This window comes from Micromys minutus (assembly GCF_963924665.1).
Source record: "Micromys minutus genome assembly, chromosome: 10".
In the NCBI taxonomy this organism is placed as follows: Eukaryota; Metazoa; Chordata; class Mammalia; order Rodentia; family Muridae; genus Micromys; species Micromys minutus.
Window position 1 is genome coordinate 33,462,041 of NC_137979.1, and position 21,482 is coordinate 33,483,522.

Below are 21,482 nucleotides of genomic sequence, written 5' to 3' on the forward strand. Positions count from 1 at the left end.
TAACTTCTTTATTTTAGGTTGATTCACAGACTCTGGTTCATCTACTGCCTTAGTTCACTGCCAGGAAACCCCTGTACTTTCAGGTTCTCTAGAGCAGGAAGTGGGCATCTTTGGAAAGGCACTTCTCTTGGTGGTGACAGTCATCATTCTCGGTAGATTATCTGCTGGAGATTTGGGGATAAAGCCCAAGCCTGGCACCCCCAATAAGCTGAGCTCAGCCACCTGTCTTTCATACAATAGTTACAGAAATAAAGAATAGTGACAAGCAGAGAAACGTGTATTCAGTGCGGCTTCATCGGGAAAAAGATCAGTGGCCCACAAGTCCTTCTAGGCACTGATGTAAAGCTTAGGGCTAAACAGAGGCCGAGGGTGTGCAGAATTAAGTACTCCTGATCAAGGGTCTGGGCTCCAGTCTGTCCTGCAAGATGCTATGACAAGTTGGCTCCTCCTCTGGCTGTCACCAGCCTCTCCCCTTTTTCCAGTGTGAGATGCCAGGCAGTTTCCAAGTCCTCAGGGCCCACTGCCACAATGGTCTGACAATCCGAAGGGCAGGCGAGCACTCTCTAGAGTATTTTTGCCTCTGTGAAGGTGATTGCAATCTGAGGGAAAGTTCAGAAACAAAATTCCAAGCCACATCTGTTTTCCTGTTCCCTCAACAGGAAATCAAGAACTGATTGAAGGACTAAGCTTCCTAAGAAGTCACCTACCCACCGGGACAGGAAAATGTCAGGGCACTCCTGAACCTCAATGTAGGTGCTCCGAGGGTCAGAAAGCAGGACTGATTCTTCCTTTATTAATTATGTTATATATTGTTCATCTAAACAAATGTTGGTAAAACGTCAATTTCCTCCCAAGACTGAGCTTGTCTGATTCCACTTTGTCAAATGGCAAACATTGTAAGGAGCACTGTAAGCATGCCTATGAAGAATTTACTTTTAGCTTGCTCTCAGGAAAGATAAAGAGACTGAGAGAGGTAGCTCACATCTGAGTTTTATCTCCACAAACCATGTGTTTGTAATCCCAGTGTTTGGAAGGCACACAGGAAGCCCCCTGGTGCTTGCTGGCCAGCCATCCTGGCCTACTTGGTGAGTTCCAGGCAGATGAAGGAAGGAACTGTCTCAATGCTCGAAGTAGCTGGTGTTTACAGAATGGCAGACAAAATGTCCTTTGGCCTTCTTGTATAAACACACATGTGCATGTATAGCTGTACATATGTGTGTACCTGCACACACATGAACACACACAAGGAGAGTGAGAAATGGATTTTCTGCTTAAAAGGGAATATTATAAACCAGTTATCTGGATTTCAAAGAGAAAATGTAAAAGGGCTGACCAGCTCTGTGCTTCTGGCTGCTCTGAAAGGGTGTGGCCACCAGGTTCCACGCCCCCAGAATCGCAACAGGAATCTCTCTGTGAAAGCTTTGAGCTTTTTCAGGGATCAGGATTTACAGACTGCAGCCTCCAGCTGTGTCGTGCTGACTGGAGGGGGAGGGAACGTCCTAGCTGCTGAGTCCCTAACTAATTTATCAGAGGTTTATTGTATTAATAGAGGCTTTAAATCTCTTTAACACTCCCCCCCCCCCATTTCGCTTCCTTTAGCTTGCTTCTTTAGTCTGTTGGGGGGGAGCCTGATTTGTTCTCCAGCTCCAGGGGTTCTGGGGCTGTCCATGCCTGAGTCGTAAAGAATAAGAGAAATACGTACTCGCCAGAAAATTAAGAAGCGCAAAGAAGAGCAGGAAAGGCGACAGTCAGTTGCAGGACTGGAGGAAAGCTAAGGAGTTCCAAGTGCCACAGCGTGGGGGAATCTAGGCTGGAGTCAGCCCCTAGGGAACTCGCTCCTCATGCGCCTCCACCCCCACCCCCAGTTGCAGCATATTCTGCGCTGGATCCTTGGGAACTAGCCTGCACACCCCCCCCCCCCGCCGCCGCCTCCCCTCCCCAGTCCCTATGCAGCAACTTGTCCTGCAGGAACCGGCGCCTGGAGGGTAAAGGTAGAGGAAAGCGAGGAGTGTGGTGTAGGTGTGGGGGTATCAACAATCTCAAAAGTTTAGGGAGGTGGAGACAAAGGAGAGCTTTAATTTTCTGCCTCTGGTTCTTCCCGATGCCTCCACAGAGCCACCATCCTAAAGATCTCTGTCCTAAGCTGAAGCCCTTGACGTGAGGATTCCCGAAGAAACCTGGGAAACTGAGACACTTCCAGGCACGGAGGAGAGGGGCCCTGGAATAGTGGAGTCCGAGAAGGGCCAGGTAGGGGGTTGGGGAGATTTGGGGAACGTGGGGTTGCACCAGCTTTTCTTCCCTGAGTGGCCGTAAGAACTATTAATGACCCTTCAAAGTGAAAAAAACAAAAAACAAAAAAAACAAAACAAAACAAAACAAAACAAAAAAAAAACTAAAGGAAGGGCCTCCTCTTTCTTAAAGTTAGCCAAGGTTATTGGCAGCGCTGGGGTTTCCTGGTCCACTCGAAAAGAATTGTTTTTCTTTTTCTTTTCTTTTTTTTTTTTTTTTGCACAGTGCCCCGCCCCATGCGATTTCACTGCACTCGGCTGATATAAGGACAAGAGCTCGCAGGGTAGGGTAGCGGTTTCCACTCTGGACCCGGGGACATCATCTCTGACTCCAAGGAGGCGGGCGCGCTGCGGAGGACAAACGCTGGTGGGTAACGGGTCCCCCATAGTCTTTTGCACAAGTTTTATCAAAGCCAGGGTTGAGGTTGTGGGTAGGCAGGGTGCCGTGCCTGAATTCCAGAGTTCACTTCCCATTGGTTAACCCAGGGTGGTAACATCTAAGGATAGCCCGGCTGGGGAGCATCTAGAGCCCATAGGCTTGGGCGGCAGAGGGCAGGAGGTGTTGAAGGCTTGGGAAGGGGAATACAAACCTTTCCTTTTAAGATTTGCTCTGCTGCATCTTAGGGCAAACTGTTATCAGATGTCCCAAGAAAGGAGGCCGAGTGATGTCCTATACCAAGGAGGAGACGGGGAGTGTCCGGTCTATCACTAGAGCCACCTCTAAACCTCTGGCTTAGTGCCCACTGACCCAGGAGAGCCCGCAGAACCCTGATAACGCGGTTAACAATTCAGCGGGCAGTCCAAAGAAGCATGTCTGCAGAGCGTGATTCTGTGACTTTGTTTCCCTTTAAACATGGTGGTTCTGAAAGCAGAAGTGAAAGGGGAAGAGAGGGGAGAGAGGAAGGCGTTTGGTAGTAGCTCCTCAGGTCCTAGGGTTGGGGGTGAGGTGGTGGTTGGTGGTTCAGAGACAAGCCCCTAAGAGGAAGTGGGTGCACCGTCTGATGTTCTCCTCCTTACCCCCCCCCCCCTCCGCCCAAGACCAAAGCTGGGTTTGTCCTGCCTGGGAAATAGAAACTGATCTCTAATGTGTTTGTGTGTGTGGGGAGGGGTGAGGGTGGGAAGGGGGAGCAGGCAGGAACTGAGGGTTCTTGTGTCTGGACCTACACCAGAGCAGTGACTTAGTAAGGCAGTACTCTGAACCAGAAGGAAGAGTTTAAAATGCCAGCAGGCATTTAAAATTTAAATGCCAGCTATCTTTGTGAGACAGACCAGGCACGGCTTTCTCCCCCCCCCCCCCCCCCCCCCCGTCAGAAAGCACACATCAATTGCAGAATTCTTGACCTAGCAGGAAGACTTTCAGTAGTCACTACTGGACCCAAACGGCAGTTTTTAAGTCCTAATGTTTGGGAGGATTACTTTGTTGGTGAAAATACGAGATGAAACGAAAAACTACTCTCAAAGTTCTCGAGGGTTTTACTTACTCCCTGCTCTTACGTAACTGCAAGGGAGGAGAGGAAGTTTCTCGTATGTTGCGCACAGCTTGGAAAGCCTGCTATTCTCACCACACAGTAGATTTTCACCAAGAGGGCACTTGGTGCGTCTAAGAAGTCTAAACTTATAACAAGCAAGGAAAACAAAAATTAGAGGCATTTAAAGGTCTTAAAATGCCAAGTGAGGCTGATGCCCTTAATTTCTCAGTACCGAAGAGACAGTTTCAGGTGGCTCTCCAAAAGTTCAAGGCCAACCTGGTCTACATTGTGAGTTCTAGATCACCTAGGGCTGCATGGTAAGACCTTGTCTTTAAAAAAACCTCTCAAAGTGCAGTATGCAGAATTAGAGCCACTGGTTTTATCATTGCTTTTGTTTCTACAGAAAACAAAAACAAAACAAAACCCCAGCAGACATAAATTTCCTCCTGGGTTTTGGGCTCATGATATTCTAATAAAATACTTAAAATTGTGTTTTCAAGATAATGTATGCATATATACATTATATATGCATGAATTAATAAATATAAATTTATGGAAGCATTGCTGAATGGCCAACCCAGGTCAGTTGAAAGAGCAGCCACTGAACCATCTCTCCAGCACCCCCTTTAGCCATTGTGAACTGGGTTTTTTCCTTCTTCTCTTTCGTCTATCTCTCCTTTTCTCTCTTCCTCCCTTTTATCCTTTTATCTTTTGCCCAACAGCCCCTTTCCCCCCTTGTGGAAGAACAGCCAGTGTCCTATCACTGAGCCATCTCTCCATCTCTTACTTTTCTATATTATGCATTTACTATCTTGTATATGAAATATCTGCCTAACCCAAGAGAAAATGTTGATAGAGAGAACATAAATCTGATCACACACTTCGTAGCAACCAAACCATAACCTCTGATTATTTAAAAGCTGGCTGGCTAATAATAACTGGCAACTTTCCTAATTTTGCCTCCACTTCCTACTCAGGAAGCCAGATATGTTTCTTAAATTAATCATGAAGAATGCTCCATTTCTAGCAGGTTGACTGTTTCCCCAGTAATGACCATCTCAGTCAGACCACACCCAAGCTCAGCAGGCTTCTCAACTCTCCTTCCTGCCAGTGAGTTCCAGCCAATGCAAGAGATGGTGGTTGACTCTCGAGTTATAGTAGCTCAGAATCAATATATTCAGGTGGGTGCTCTTAGTAACACCCACAGTTTCCTGGAGGTTCCAGGAAGACACCATCTCACCACTCCCTGCTCTGGGGCTCAGTGGCTGGCCAGATGAGTACCCATCGACCCTCTTGGGCTTTGCCAATGGGAGCTTGTTGGTTCTGCCCTGATGTGGTGTGGTGACTTAGTTCTTTTGTACTGAGCTGTCAGCTACTCCATTTCAGTTTTAGGTGTGTTAATCCTTCTCACTCGAGGGTGGCATCCTGGGTGGAGTCAGCCTATTCTTTTTTTATCCCCTTCTCTTTTCTGTGTGCCCCATTAACAATAACTGTGAGAGGTGCCGTCAGAACTAGCCTTACAGACCAGCGAATTTGCAATTTTCCCCGAACTGGTATTCGTTTAGACCAAGAATCATAGGGCACCAATAAAACCAGATATGGTTCTCCATCTGTCTTGAGTTTTTGTCATGAGATTCTATCTTTGATCCTAAAAGTCATCTCTCCCATTTGCTGCCAGCCTCTTGAGGGGGCACAGATGGTTGGGTCTGAGTTCAAAGGTTGGTGACATGAGATGCAGGTGTGGAGATAGTTTTCATTCTTCCTGTTGGTTGACAGCTCTTCAGGGTGTTCTATGTCTAGATATCCTACTCATCTAGAAGAAAACCAAACTTGCTTCTTAGAGGTATGCTACCAAACCACGCACTTTCCTAAAGGTCTAAAGTCTACATCAGAGTGCCATCCCTATTGTCCCAAGTAGTCACTAATTTTGTTCATGAAATTCTGCCAGGTATAGCTGCAGGAATTCTGTCTTCACCTTCCTAACCAGATTTGCATTGCATATATATTCTATGAGTGTGTGTGTGTTTCTATACATGTGTGTGTCTATATGTGTATGTATACGTGTGTGTAACTTTTTCTGATACAAGAGAAACCATCTGGATCAGAGAATTCAAAATTATCTTTTCAATATTAACAATGATAAATTACTAATAAAATCATATTGAACCAAAAAAAATCTTTAAGATGTCCTAGTCTAGTCTTAATCAGTATAGAGAGACAAAGATCGAAGCAAGACAACAAACACCAGCACACTACACAGATTGCTTTGATCAAGGAAGCTTCCTTCCTGGAATCTACAAGAATTATTAGAAAATTTCTGGCGCTGGAGAGATGGCTCAGTGGTTAAGAGCACTGACTACTCTTTCAGAAGCCCTGAGTTCAATTCCCAGCAACCACACGGTGGCTCACAGCCATCTGTAATGGGATCTGATGCCCCCATCTGGACAGCTACAATGTATTCACATGCATAAAATAATTAAATAAATAATTTGAAAAGAAAAAGAACATTTCCTGGTTTTTACAGATGACCCCAGAAACTTTGCTACTTGTCCAAAATAGTGCCCCAAAGCCAGCATATGCTCTGCTCGGGTAAGATTGCTCAGTGAGCAGAACTGTTTGCACATAGGCCTTATGAGTTTCATCCCCAAATCCCACAGGGTGGGAGAGGACTCCTGACCTCCTTGTGCATACTGTGGCACTGGACAGTGTACAGAATACATTTTTTAATAAAGAAAGCAAAATCAGATGAGCAGTTCCCTGCGGCCCACACAGACTTAGCCTCTTTCATGCAGCTGACCTCAAGCTAGGTGGGATAAAGGGCCAACTTCAGAAAGGCGCCCTTAAACTTCACTTACCACGTCCTCCTTGTTCTAGTCTAATGGTTCTGTCTCTCTGGGTTACAGGAAAAAGGTTTCAGCTAAAGGCTGAGAAGATGAGTTTCCTGGCAAATTTGGACCTGAACTTTGCGGAGTGTTTGATAGATGGAGGAAAAGCCACCCTTGGGGTTAGGCAAAGGCAGGAAATGGACGCCACACACGGGATGAGACAGAATAAAATCATCTCGCAAGCAGTGTGCGCTCTGCTGAACTCTGGTGGCGGAGTGGTCAGGGTTGAGATTGAGAACGGGGACTTTGATTTTGAGAGGGATGGAGTAGGCCTGGACCTGCCACCATTGTTCAGAAACCATTTAGATGAGATGCTGCATGGAAAACTCTTTTTAATATATGTGAGTTCGTGGAACGTGGCAGCCTCAGGCGTGCGGCTCGCTACCTTGTGTTCCAATTTGTACCACAGATGTGAAACAAGTACTGAGATCATGGATTCTGCAAAAGCCCTGGAATTCCTCAGAAAAGTCCAAAATGCTAGGAAACGTGGAGATCCCGACTCACTAAGACAGGACGCTCCTGTTGATGATCAGATGATCTTAGCTTCTGATTTGTTTGATAGCCAGCAGCTCCAGTACCTGGAAAAACTCAACTTTACAGAGTCCTCACATGTTGAATTTCAAATGTTCTCGGCAGACCTTTTACAGGGCATTAGAGAGAGACTCCCCAAGTGTGTTTCTGCACTTGCCAATTCCGGGGGGGGCTATGTGTTTTTTGGTGTTCATGGTGAGACCCGTCAAGTCATTGGATGTGAAAAGGAAAAAATAAATTGTACCAACTTGTTCACTACTATCGATGCCTCTATCAGGAAGATGCCTGTCTATCACTTCTGTGCACATAACCACAAAGTGCAATACATCCTCAAATTCCTTGAAGTGTATGATATGAAGGTCCTCCGTGGGTATGTCTGTGCAATCAAAGTAGAACGATTCTGCTGCGTAGCCTTTGCCAAAGAGCCCGATTCCTGGGAGATGACGGACAATAATAAGAAGCAGCTAACTGCAAAGGACTGGACCTCTTGGATGATAGAAACCAACCCAGGTCAGGGGGATGGGGGGGTAGGGGCGGGGCGCGGAGAGAGGCACGTGGCGGGGCGGGGCAGGGGCGTGGGAGGATAGAGAGAAAAGAGATGAAATTCTTTGGAATTTGAGGGAAGAGATTCATTCCTACAGATGGCAGGTCACTGCCCTTCCCTCTGACTAGTCATCTTGAATACTCTGCATGCATCAGAATGGCAGTCCCATTAGGGGTTGATGCAGGGGTAAAATCCAAAATAGTCTCCTGAAATAGTCGCTTCCGTCCACATCTTTTCTTGTTTATTTTTTGAGTCAGGTTAGCCTAGGCTGGCCCCAAACTCAAAACCCTCCTGCTGCAGCCTTCTAGAGTGTCAGGTGACAAGTATGAACCACCACGGGGGGGGGGGGCACAGCTTTCATCGTGTTTACATTCTTACCTCTTCCTTTCCAGTTACCAGCTTTCATTTAACTACTCAGCAAATCCCATTCCACACTGACAGATGTGTCCTTTCTAACTTTTGACAATTTCCTCTCCCCGTTTTTTAAAGCACTCTTTAAAATTTTATTATAGGGCTGGAGAGATGGCTCAGTGGTTAAAAGCACTGACTGCTCTTCCAGAAGTCCTGAGTTCAATTCCCAGCAACCACATGGTGGCTCACGACCATCTGTAATGAGATCTGATGCCCTCTTCTGGTGTGTCTGGGGACAGCTGCAGTGTACTGAAATTTATAATAAATAAAACTCTAAAAAATTTTATTATATATATATTTTTTTCCACCTGCATATTTGTGCAACATGTATGTGCAGTGCCTGCAGAGGTCAGAAGAGGGCAGCAGAACCTGTGAGCTGAGTCACCGTTCAACCTGCAAAAAAAAAAAAAAAAAAAAAAAAAAAAAAAAAAAATTAACTCTTTCTTTGAGCTTTTCATGAGCAAACCATGATTTCTCCATTTTCCCATTTCAGAAGCCACAGTAGGACACTAACCATACTGCAAGGCTAGAGAGCAGGGATCTAATAGGCACCTGCTTTGGAAAAGGCAAGATAAAATGAGATTAGATGAGAGAAAGTCAATGGTAACTTCAAAAGTAACAAAACCAACAAAGAGGTTCATTTCAAGATTATTCAGCATCCTATACCATCGGCTGTCACATCTTCTAGTCACATATACTTAAACTAGTATTTTAAAAGTATAAATTAATCTTATTTCAATATAATATTAAGGACATGGGGAGGTGGCTCAAAGTTAAGAGGGTGGCTGCTCTTGCGGAGAACTTGGGTTTAGTTTCCAGCTGATCTGTGCTGGAAATGCAAAGATCTGCAAACCACAGCTTTGAGTCTAACGTGGCTCAGCTAAGAAATGGGGTCCGCCCTCTGTATACTCAACTTCTGTTTCATGTTTCCTCAGAGCTTTCCAGTTTTCCTTGGATGATCTCCAGGTGGGGTTTGTTAAACCCCACACCCCGCAGCAGGACTGTGCTTAGACATAAATATTTGAAATGTGTGAAGGAACTGCAGAGGGAATACTTTCCAGGTAACTGTCATTTCTGCTCACTCTGGAACATGTTGATTGTTCCCATATTTGGGAGCAGGAAGCCTTGATTTGAATGTCTATATAAAACCACCTATGGAGAGTTTAGAGAGAGGCCAGGGCTATGGCTGAACGGTTAAAAGCACTGGCTGCTCTTTCAGAGGACCTGGGTTTGATTCCAAGCGCCCACATGATGGCTTACAACCATTACCACAATGGGCAAGTATGTTGCAATATAGTTGCAGAATTCAACATTAACAATGAGAATGAATACATTATCACCATGTGAAAGCACCAGGCTGAGTGTGGACCAAGTCCAGGCACATCTTCTTGTGTTCATGGAATTTCTTGGTTCTCTTATTGATTACAAAACCTTTTGAAACATTCTAGTGTTTCTGGATTTTTCTTGGTTTTAGCTATTTCACTATTAAGCTTTTGCATATAGCCGGGACATAGAACAAAGATATAATTCAGTGAGTAATTATACCAGGAAACTTGTGTAAGTACCTAAATAAAATAAGTAACTAGAGCTTTTCAAACACTATGCTGCCATTCCCCCCACCCCAGATTCTCTTCTTTTGGAAAATGGCTAACATTTTTCTCCTTCTTCTCCTTCCTCTCTCCCCCCTCCTCCATCTTTCTCCCCTTTCTCTTTTTCCTTTTTCACTTTTTTCTATTTTAAGCAATACAGTATGCATTTTTCTACAAATAACTGACATGCTCTGAGGATAAATTCTGAGTAGTAACAATTGCTTATAAATTTAGATGAACATTTCCAAAGTGCGATCCAAAATAGATGCCCAGACCGATATTCACTAATATGGTCTTACCATGGTGGCTTTCTTCTAGAGGAATCTTAGAAGCATTTTGTTGTATCAAACAGAAAAAAAGAATCTAATATTATTTTGATGGCCAATGTATTCTGTCAGTGAGCTGATTTGGAGGGAACTATCAATTTTACCATAGTAAACTTTCTCATGGTTCAACAAGGATTGTCTAGTTAAGCACACAAATGTTTCTTTCATTTTGTTAAAATGTAACAATCTATGATTTTGTTAGCTCTGAAAAATAACATTGCTAATTAAACTGTGAGCTGTGTGACTTGGGAGACATTGAAAGTACATTTACAATCAATGAGATGTGGCATACCTCCTAACTATTTCAAGGCTTTATAACATTGCTCTTTCATATGTTAATATCATTCTGAGAGCGGGATATTCTATGATTCTAACTTCTGATGGTGATCTGCTCATGTGCAGGAAAAGCTTAGTTCTTTCTTAATAAACTTCTTAATGTGAAAAGAAAAGGTAATTCTGAGTAACCTTTTCTATAATTATAAATTTTAATTTCTTGTACTTGTTTTACTTCATTGGTTACTTATTCCAAAAAAATGGAGTTAAATTAAAATAGAAGTAGAAAAAAATGTAGTGAGATACACTCTGAGTTCAGTCCATTTTGATCAGAGATAACTAGTACTTCTCTTAGCCAGTATAAACCTTACTGGTGTGTCCAAGTTGTCCGTATATCCAGTTTATGGTACCAGCCATATGGTCAACTACTGTTGCAGTAAATATTAAAAATAAAATGGCTTATCTCTTTATCGGCCCCGTGGTCTCACTCCAAGGGCCTGCTTCTAGTATGGAGCCACGAGAACCTCTATTGCTCAGTCTGAGTCACCCCCACAATCTTACTTCATCCGTGTGACTCTCTTCCCTGGCAGTTTTACACCGCCTGTCCTATTGCCTCCGTCTCGAGGTGTTTCCTTACCTCAAATCCCAACGCAAACATAACTCTACAGCTCAATATATTTTCATACAGGTTTATATTTTCAATTATCAATCCACAAACCCTCTATACAACAAGATTATATCAAATAGACAAAGATACAAACTGCCCTTCTATATGAGATATTAGACCTATAAAATTCTTAAATGTTCATAGCTATTTAGCACCAATGAAGCCCAACTGGATCTAATTCATCCTTCTGGATCTCCATCTTGGAGTTTCCTCTCTCTGTCCTGGGGAATTGGAATTAGCATTAAAATATGAACAGCTTTAGGACAATCTATAAACTACCTTTCATTTTTCTTTAGAATCTGCATATTGCTCTCTATAAGTACTTTAAAATTTAATTGTTCAGGGGCTGGAAAGATGGCTCAGTAGTTAAGAGCACTTGTTGCTCTTGCAGGGACCCTGGTTTTTGATTCCCACATGACCGCTTTCCTCCACTGGTGGCATCTCCTCTCTTCCATTCTCATTGGCTCATTCCAGAAAGATTCCCACAGCAATGGTGATTATTAGCTTGTCTCGTGAGTCTCTGATTCATTCCAATCCTTTCCTTTTCTAGTGTCACCCAACAGGATCACATATACCCCAGAGAGTGTCTACAAGGACCTCTTCTCAGACTACAGAGGACTGAGAAACATAATAAATGCTGAGATGCGCTGTTTCTCTCAAGGGATACTGATCTTCTCTCACAGCTGGGCTGTGGACCTAGGTCTCCAGAGGAGGCAAGATGTCATCTGTGATGCCCTTCTGATTTCCCCCAACAACATCCCAATCCTGTACACCATTTGCAACAAGTGGGATCTGTCAAAAAGGCACTATTCCATAACAGTTGCCTGTACCCTGAAGCAGAAGCTGGTGAACATGGGTGGCTACACTGGAAGATTAGGCATCATTCCCTTGGTCTTTGAGCTGGGTCCTAACCAAAGAGTAAGGGATGACTTAGAAATGCCAGTTTACCCTGAATCCTATAACTTCACAACCATGCAGGAGGTGGTAGCTCTGTTGCAATCTCTTGTGATCATCTTGTTTGGGTTCAGACCCTTGTTAAATGAAGAGTTAAACTCTGAGTTTGAGACTGTGACCCTACTCACAGACCAACAACACAAGTTGCTTTCAATGGATCTGAGAAAGCACAGAGAGCTGTTTGTTCATGGCTCACCTGGGTCAGGGAAGACCACTCTGGCTCTCATGATCATGGAGAAGATTAGGAATGTGTTCAACTGTGAGGATGATGATATTCTTTACATCTGTGAGAACCAGTCTTTGAAGAGATTTGTGAGGTATGAAGCCTGACTCTATTCCTCTCTTTCTGGTGGGCAACTGTAATGGGTGTGGCTTTCACAAGCTAAGCTATGGGGTGCTGCTATCACGCTCAGGATTTTTACGTATCTCTTGGGCTGACTTGCTTTGCTTAGCTGAGGCGATCTGACTGTGTTTCTTACACTTGCAGCAGGAAAAACATTTGCCAGGCAGTGACACGAAAAACCTTCATGAAAAATACCTTTGATAACGTGCAACATATCATCGTGGATGAAGCTCAGAATCTCCGAACTGAAGAAGGGAACTGGTATGCAAAGGCAAAATCCATCGTTCAGAGAGGGAGAGATGGCCCAGGAGTTCTCTACATTTTCCTGGATTACTTTCAGATCAATCACTTGTGTTGCAGTGGCCTCCCTGAGTTCCAATACCAGAAGCCAATACTGAGACTCACCAGGATGCTCCGCAGTGAAGACAGAATAACCAACTACCTACGAGACATAATGCATCTAATCCAAGAAAATCCTCCCCCAAATGTCCCCAGAGAAGCCCTGACAATGGGCGAAAAACCTGAATGTGGTCCAGTTGTCACAGACAATTTAGAGATTAAAGATAACTTGAATTTGGAGCAGATGGCAATCTATGTCGCAGAGAAATGCCAGTGTCTTTGGAGGTCAGGCTATCATCCCAGGGATGTTGCTATTCTTTTCACTAAAGCCAGAGATATAGAAAAATGTAGAGAAAGGCTTCTGCTAGCAATGAGGAGGAGGACCATGTCTCAGCTTGGTGAGGATCCCAGTTTGCTAGCGCAGTTCAGGGATGGGTTGGATAGTTTGGGTAATCACATCCTGTTGAATAGTGTCCATCAATTTTCAGGTATGGAAAGAAGTATAGTGTTTGGGATCATTCCAGAGGGATCTGATACAGCCATTTTGTACAATGTTCTCCTCTGTCTGGCTTCCAGGGCAAGGAACCACCTGTTTATTATAAAGGCTAAGCTTTGATAGGAAGATACCAGTTTTCAGTTAGCTAAGGTTGGTCTCTAGATGTCTTTGAAATTCTTTGATCTAAACATTTAAATACCAAAACATTTCATGTACAGTCACCCACTCAGGGCAAGCAAATATGGGTCTGGGGGATTCAGACAGTAGTAAGAGATAGCAGAGCTATGGGGGATTCAGACAGTAGTAAGAGATAGCAGAGCAATTAGCGGGCACTGAGATTCTCTGTCTCTCTCTGTCTGTCTCTCTTTCTGTGTGTGTGTTTGTGTGTGTGTATCAGGAAGGATTGGTTGTTTGAGGGAGGAAGGAAAGAGCTAATCATGAGATGACTGCTGTACTATATGGTCTAGTGGACTCAGATATTTTCCTTGTTTTTAACAGTCACCTGCAGAAATGCTTGATCCTGGTATATGGGGAGAGCATGAGGGTGGAGCGGGGACAGTGTGTCCATCTTTAGCAGGACATGTTTTGAAGTGTAAGTTCACAAACAGCAAGTTATAATTTCAGGGTGGGACCAGTTGAGCTTGTTGTGTTATTTCCTGTCTTGCCTTTCATTGGCATTACTATTTTTGATCTTTGCTTCCTACGTGACTTGTTCATTCAGAATCTCTGCCCTTTGACCCTGCTTTAATATTATTCCTGTGGAGACTCAGAGCTACTACAGTCAAAGTATGGGTTTAGTGGTTTGCAAGGCAGAGGGGCTAAGAGGAAGGATGTACAGATTCTAAGGTTGGCATCACTTCACACTTAATTTAGTATCCATAGCATGCAAACATAAGTGAAATGTCTCTGCTTTCTGCGCACTCTCTAGTGCAACTAGCCTTTCTTTCAAAGGCAGTTGCTGAAAAGTACTCATTTGTCATTTACTTTAGGTTTCTCTGAAACTCAATATTTAGAGCCAAACAGAGCAGACTTTTCTTGGAGACACAAACAAACAAAAATTCAGTTTGTTTACTATTAAAAAGAGCAAAAGCAAATTATGAAAACTTCAGGAAAATGAATACCTGTGGAAAATATGACATAAGTTGAGTAACTTGGAGGAAAAAAAAATTACACATTCTAATGGGTGGGTCTGAGCCCAGCATGTTTGTCAGAGCGTGTGTGAGTGTAGACAATAACTAGAAAAAAAGACCAAGAAGCTTGGGGAAAGGGAGGGCTGGGGAGCAGGGGCAACAGGACACATGTGGTATGAAGCAGAAAGGACGCTGCGGGGGAGGTGGAAGTGGAGACACAGGGATGGGGCACAGGTATTAGCAAAATGCTGCAAAAATAAACTTGAAGATAGAGTCGCTTTGCTTTAAGCAGATGGTTACATTCTTAGAAAATTTACAGCAAAGAAATTTACTACTAGCCAGGCAGTGATAGCACATTCCTTTAACCCCAGCACTCACAAAAGCAGAGGTGGATCTCTGAGTTGGAGGCTAGCATGGTCTACTGAGTGAGTTCTGGGACATTCAAACATTGAAGCATCCAAGGCTACACAGAAAAATCCTGTCTCAAAAAGCAAAGCAAAGCAAAAAAAAAAAAAAAAAAGAAAAAGCTGTGATAGTGCACAGCTTTAATCTTAGCACTATGGAGACAGACAGGAGGATCTCTGAGTTTGAGGCTAGCCTGGTCTACAGTGTGTACCAGAATAGCCAGAAAAAGTCAAGAGACAATAGGCTGGGAAAATGCTGGCAGCAAATACTGTATTTTTTTTAGAATAAAACTCTAAAAGTTTTATTTATTTTTTTTAAAATAAACTCTAAAGTTTCTATTCATGGTAGTTTAAACCCCAGTGCTCAGGAGGCAGAGGCAGGTAGATCCCTGAGTTTGAGTCCAGCCTGGTCTACAGAGGGAGTTCCAGGCCAGCCAGGGCTACAAAGTGAGACTTTGTCTCAAAATTTTTTTTTATATGCAAAAGAAACACATCCAGGATTGAAAGAAAACTGTACAAAGAATTTGACAGAAAGAGCACAGGAGTTAAACGGCTCCTACACAGGGAGGACACATTACTTACGATGGCATGGGTGTGTGGTGACGTGAGGTTTAGAAAGTCCTGGAAATGGCCGTGATATGCTTGGATGTTTATAACCTTTTACCTTGAGAGTCATTTCTAAGGAACTCACTCTACACAGACAACGTACACATGTAAAAAGCTTCTGCATGGACATATAAAATTTTGCTTCTAGTAGCAGAAAGCACAATACTAGTGACTATCTATACAGACGAATTGAAGGGAGTAATTTACAGAATATCACAACATACCATTATACCACAAAAACACAGAAAAAGTGAAATCTCCATTGTATTTATGTGGGGCCAACTCTGAGACGTTCTGTATTGTGAATGAGGGTCTATCCTGTGCCTCTAGAGTTGACAAACGTGCTTGCAGATGCGTTCGGGAGTTTTGAAAATAAACCTTGAAGACAGGCAGCAGTGTTTGACTCTGGAGAAGGAAAATCCGTGCCAAGGGAGAAAAACAGCTTTTGCTCTTTATGATCCTGGATTCTGTACCATGCAGTACTTGATGGGGTTTTGCTTTGCATATGTTTTTACTTATGAATGTAATGGGTTTATAAATGACTTTCTCAGATTTTATCAACCTGTGTTCTGGATAAAAATTTTATAATCATAGTGGATGTTGATAGTGGATAGTGAATGGGGGAATTTGAAAACTATACAACGTAATAGATTTTTTTACTACCTAGGATTTAGAAGTGCTTACATGCTGTTATATTTGATTCAAGCTTTTTTTTTTAAATAAAAGACATAAAATATTGCAACTAAAAACGGATCTTTTCTCTAGTCTTTTGCATTCTATTGCTCCCCCCCCCCAAGGACAATGACAATCAGGATCGTGGGATATCTGTTAGAGTTTCACACAAACACAGGTGACAGCCTCAGACCACACTAAACAGTAGAATAAAGTGAGGGTGGGAGGGAAGGCACTGGGAATCCAGACAACTGGCAATTAGCTTCTATGGCAACAGTAGCAATTATAAAGAAAATAGAGGCCTCTGGGAATAGGTCAGGCAGTGTAGTGATTGTTATGCTGAGTTCAAACTCTAGAAACCATGTAAAGAAACACAGTAGAGAAGGATGCATTGCCTGCGAAGGACAAATAACACAGGAGCCATTTCCAAAGCAAGGCTCTTCTCAAACAAAGGAAGCGTGGAATCTATGACCATCATGGTAGAGAACATGGCAGCAGGTGGGTGTGTAACTTTAATTTTTTTCAAAACCTGTTTTTAATGATGGCTCATACACACTTTAACCTCCTTTCTAGCCACCACCCACCAGAGGAAGTGGGCCTGTTTAGAAATTGTTCTTTGGAGCAACTCCCATCTGCGTTATTGGGAAATCAGCAGATAAGTTCACAGGTCAGCATCGGCAGCTCCATCCACTTGCAAAGGCTTCACAGATAAAGCAGCGGTCCGGTTCGGTATGAAAGACCTCCGGCGGACACCTGGACACGTCTATCCCCGTCCACTCCGCTCCTCCCTTGGAAGAGCCGACTCGGTTGGAGCGTTTGCAAAAACAGAACTGCGATCGCACCAGACCTCTGAACAATCCACAAACACAGAATCACGATCTACAAACACAGAGTCACAACAGGACAACAAGGAAAGAAAGGAAAGAAAATCCTTACCTCCAAGTAGGTCTAGGACCCCTGGGTGGTCGCGCAAATCCAGGACAAGCCCCCAAATGAAAGACCTCTGAAGGGAGACCCTCACTCAAATCTCAGGAGAAGCGCGCACCCAGCGAGGCACCGAGACCAGACTTGCTGCAATTGCACGAGGAAGTTTATTGAAAGTGAAACAGAGTGAGATCTCAGGCCAGCATGCTGGGGTCGAGACTCATACACCACGCAGGGGTAGAGGAGTTCGACAACGGCCTGAACTTGTAACGGGCTTATAAAGGCAAAAACCACAAAAGAGGGGAGGACAGGGGGAGAATGAGGAAATTCAAAGGGGGCAATGAGGAAATTCAAAGGGGAAGAATCATACATTTTTTAGCCGGAACACCCGGGCACACCTAGGGCATTGAAACATTCCACAGAGGTCATCCGGACCTTCTGTGGTTATTTTGGGAACTCAAATCTCAAGAAACTTCCGGGAGCAACTACCTGCAGAGGAGAGGGCCCTAGGGCAAGGAATCAGTGTCCTTTGACAACTTTTTACTCTTCAGGTACAGTTGGGATAGCAGCAGCGGTGGCACAACCAAGCAGGAACAACCAGGCCTCGGCTGAACCAGCACCAATCAGCAGGAGAGACAGGGCCAACAGGAACTTCAAGAAAAGTCTCAACTGCGTCTCTTTCAGAGATTTGAAGATCAGCAAAGATAGGAGACCCACAAGCGCTTCACCTTTAGCTCTATAAGCAGGCCAAGCTCAGCCCCATCACTGTCCACTGAGTTCTCTGTATGCCCTTCAAACCACGTGTTCTCAACGGGGCTTGCCTCAGCACCTGAGTCTGACTTAACAAAACCCCATGCGAGGCTGTCTCAGCTGACATCACTTTGCCAGTTAGCCCGAGTCTACAAGCAGCAAGAACCCTCGGCATGCAGCCGGAAGTTTTTCTTTTGGTGCATTTTCTCTCTATGGAGTTGCAATAAATGGAGCTTAACTACTCAGCGTAAATCCGTCTGATACATGTGTGTCATTAACGGAGAGCCCTTCATCACATGTCCTTTCACATGCTTGTTTTAGCACAACATCCTTTCACTCATGTTTGTTTTAGTGAGAATTTCCTTCACTTTTCTGCCTTAGTTACCCGTGTCCACTGTTGGGATTCTGTAAACCCCACCCCTTAGTTACCTAGCAACAGCCAGGTATACCCCACCCCTCAGTTACCCAGCAGTAGCCAGGTATGCTCCACCCCAGTGACCTGACACTGTAGAAGGAGCTGCTTGACCCCTCCTCTCTCTCTTGCTCTTGTGCTTTTGCCTCCTGGCTCTCTTGATCTCCCAACCCTACCCCTCCTCTTCCTCTTCCCTTCCCACCTCTCTCTCCATGTGCTCATGGCTGGCCTCTACTCCCCCCCCCCCCCCGCCTCTACCACCCTCTTAACTCTCCCATGACCTGAATAAACTCTATTCTGTACTATACCGTTGTGTGGCTGGTCCCTCAGGGGGAAGGGATTCCCAACATGGGCCCCCCAGAGGCATCTTCCTTGCTCCCAGGCCTTGCCGCACCTCCATGGGCCATATGCCCCCCACTCTCTTCATCCTTCCCATAACATCTATTCCTTCACGTGTTTGCCCCAACAAAACACCATCCAACACAACTAACTTTTTCCAAAGGACCCTTAAGTTTCCACTTCACGGGTGGGCATTTGTGATTACTATAGTTATTCTTTAATTATTAAGATGAACAGAAGACAAATAACCAGTAGCCCCACTTGTCTGAGGATTGATAGTTTCCTGCAATGCTGGGGCTCTTCATGTAGGATAAGCCCTGTGTATTCATCTCTCTAAAAAAATCATGGTGGCACCAATTGTTTGCCTGGTCACCAACTGTAGGATGTTTACTTGGCCACATGTAGTCAGGAAGTAAGTCAGGATATATGTATGTCCCTGACTGGATGGAGGTGGGAAATATGTATCCTTGTGAGGTTTGCTTTTATAAGCCCATGTCTAATGTAATTCAGGGCCATACTCAAAATCTCAGGTAAAGACCTGGCCAGTATTTATAGACCCGGCCAGGCCCATGATTATTTGATAAAGCTTGCTTCGAATTTGGCTCAAAAATTGTGGTAGTGGTCATACCTGGTGGGACTAACATTTTCTTGAGGCCCTAGTGAGAATAGACTACCCATTCAAATTCTAAAGCCATTCCTTTAGTCCAGGACTAGGGGTTTGAAGGACTACCTCAGGAAGCACACCTTGAGGCTTTTCAGGAGTTCAAGGCATACTTTTTGGCTCTGCAAATTCTTAGAATGAACTGCTGTGCTGCGAAAAGCAGCAAGCGTCTACAGAGGCTTCCCCTGGCAAATCATAAGTCATTTTCTGTGACATCACCTGTTAGGATCCCAATCTGGGATGAGAAGATGTTCTACAGGAGCAAATACTCTCCTGTCCAGGGCAAAAAGCAAAACATTGCACCACCTACCTGTGGAGAGCCGTTTTGGCACCTCTGGTCAGCTGGTGGCAGAGAAATATTAATTTTTCAGTACACCTTGAAGCTGACTGTAGGCAGGAAACTGGTTTGTGCTGCGCCTCTAGAGGGCTAGAATTAAGCACATTTGCCTCTGAAGTTCAGAGCTAACCACTTAGGACTGTAACCTAGGGAAGTACATTTGCATGTGAAGCTCCAAGAATGCAGCTCCCGATTGGGCAGATTCAGTGGAAGTAGGCTCAGCAGTCTGTCTTTTGAGACCCTTATTTGTCCCTGATCCTCACACCTGTCCTCCAGAAGGATGTTTACAGGATCTTTGATTATTAACTTGCTTGTTCCCTGTCTTGGAACTGATGTAATCTTTCTGCATGCAATTAAAGTGGTATATAAGAAGACTAATAAACAAAGGCTTCACTTTGGTCATGAGGCTTAGGCCTCAAGTCGGGCCGAATTCATGTTGCAGCTTTAACTATGGCTCCCTTTTCTTTCGATCCTCGCTGCGGCTCTGGGAGGAACCAAGTTGGGTATCCGAGTTGGTCTCAGACACCTGAGGTTCTTGATCTGGTTTTGCTTGTCTCTTTATAGAAGCGTGAAGCTATGAGTGAAGTGGATCAGGCTCAGTTGAATGTATGAGTGATGGTAGCCACATGTTTTATTTTTGACTGGTTTTCTTGGAATGTGTGAGCTTTCTGTATTCTGTGTTTACTGGGTTTGTGCTGCCTCTGCTTTCTCTAGCTGCAGGTTACCACTGTTAGGGGAAGGATGAAAAGAGTGGGGGGCATATGGCCCATGGAGGTGCAGCAAGGTCTGGGGGCAAGGGAGATGCCTCTGAGGGGCCCATGTTAGAATCCCTTCCCCCCCCCCCCCCCCCGAGGGACCAGCCACACAACAGTATAGTACAGAATAGTTTATTCAGGTCATGGGAGAGTTAAGAGGGTGGTAGAGGCAGGGGGTGGGGATAGAGGCCGGCCCTATCCCCATGAGCACAGGGAGGGAGAGGGGGGAAGGGAAGGGAAAGAGGAGGGGTAGGGGTGGGAGAGCAAAGCTGCAAGAGAGCCAGGAGGCCTGGGGGGGGGGGGAAGCAGCTCCGTTTATACTGTCAGGCCACTGGGGCGGAGCATACCTGGCTACTGCCAGGTAATTGAGGGGCAGGGTTTGCGGAATCCCAACCACCACTACCACTTGCCATTTGCCATGGCTGCTTCGATGGCCAGGGCTCAACCTTTCTTATCTGGTCACTGGATTCAGTCTATCAGGGATTCAAATCTGAATGTAGATAATATTCAAGTTGTTTTATGCTGTTCTCCTTTATTGGAAAGCTGGCTCTGAAGTTGGGTTATGGCTCTCTCTTCTATAGACCAAGCACGCTGACTTAAAAGTCTCCTTTCTGTCCTGTGTCAGGTAAGCTGCCTGCGCCTGTGAGTGGGAAAGCAGCAAAGAAGGCAACAGTTTTAGATTATTGGTTTTATTTATCTGCCTGAAGCTTTTGCTAAGACATAAACTTTATCTCAAGATTTGCAAGACTACTGTGGGAACTTTATCTCAAGATTTGTAAGTCTATTGGATATGGTTAAAAATTTATAAAATCTGTGACAAAAAAGTTAACTTAAAACTTGTAACACATGGGTTTGACAGTTAAAAATCTATACATATATAATCTTAAAGGAACCGAGTGGTGTGCTGGCATCTTAGGATATAAACAATATAAGTCTTGCCACTATCTTAGCTGCTCTCCCCCATCAGAATGGAGACAGACATATGACTGGCAGCCATGCTAGGGTTGAAGAGGGTGGATGTCATGTGACTTCACCAGCATCTTGATTAAAGGTATACACATGGTATAAACCAACCAAAGAAGCAATAATGGTCTCCAAGGTATTTTGGATTAGGATGGCTTTTTGTATGATAATTTTTGTCTTGAAAGCAAAGACAAAAAAACAGGGTTTACCAAAGGTAGGATTTACGAACAATGCTTGTTTAATAAGGTCTTAAAGCTGTACCGCCATACATTCAGATACAAGAATGTATTCATGCTGGCAGCTGAAGTATACAATGTAAGAGTCACCCAGGTGGTGCTCAGTTTAAAGACACAAATATGTCATGAGAACAGCTGACGCTTGGCACTGCGTGGCAGGGCTGGAGTCCCTGAAGAG

The 21,482-nt window shown here is 44.3% G+C and overlaps 1 protein-coding gene across 1 annotated transcript; it reads left to right on the top strand.

Moving 5' to 3' along the window:
- Positions 1–1,929: 1,929 nt before the first annotated feature.
- On the top strand, positions 1,930–15,975 carry SLFN5 (schlafen family member 5). The gene is made up of 7 exons (XM_080924467.1): positions 1,930–1,991; positions 2,114–2,247; positions 2,515–2,655; positions 6,661–7,683; positions 9,064–9,189; positions 11,534–12,254; positions 12,425–15,975. Exons 4-7 carry the CDS (start codon positions 6,690–6,692, stop codon positions 13,233–13,235), a joined length of 2,652 nt encoding a protein of 883 aa, XP_080780593.1. The 5' UTR covers positions 1,930–1,991; positions 2,114–2,247; positions 2,515–2,655; positions 6,661–6,689; the 3' UTR covers positions 13,236–15,975.
- The last annotated feature ends 5,507 nt before the right edge of the window (positions 15,976–21,482 follow it).

Coding starts and splice junctions, on each gene's coding strand:
- SLFN5 (XM_080924467.1), top strand. CDS start 6,690: ATGAGTTTCCTGGCAAATTTGGACCTGAACTTTGCGGAGTGTTTGATA. Junction 7,684..9,063: donor GATGATAGAAACCAACCCAG/GTCAGGGGGATG, acceptor ATGTTTCCTCAG/AGCTTTCCAGTTTTCCTTGG. Junction 9,190..11,533: donor GCAGAGGGAATACTTTCCAG/GTAACTGTCATT, acceptor TTCCTTTTCTAG/TGTCACCCAACAGGATCACA.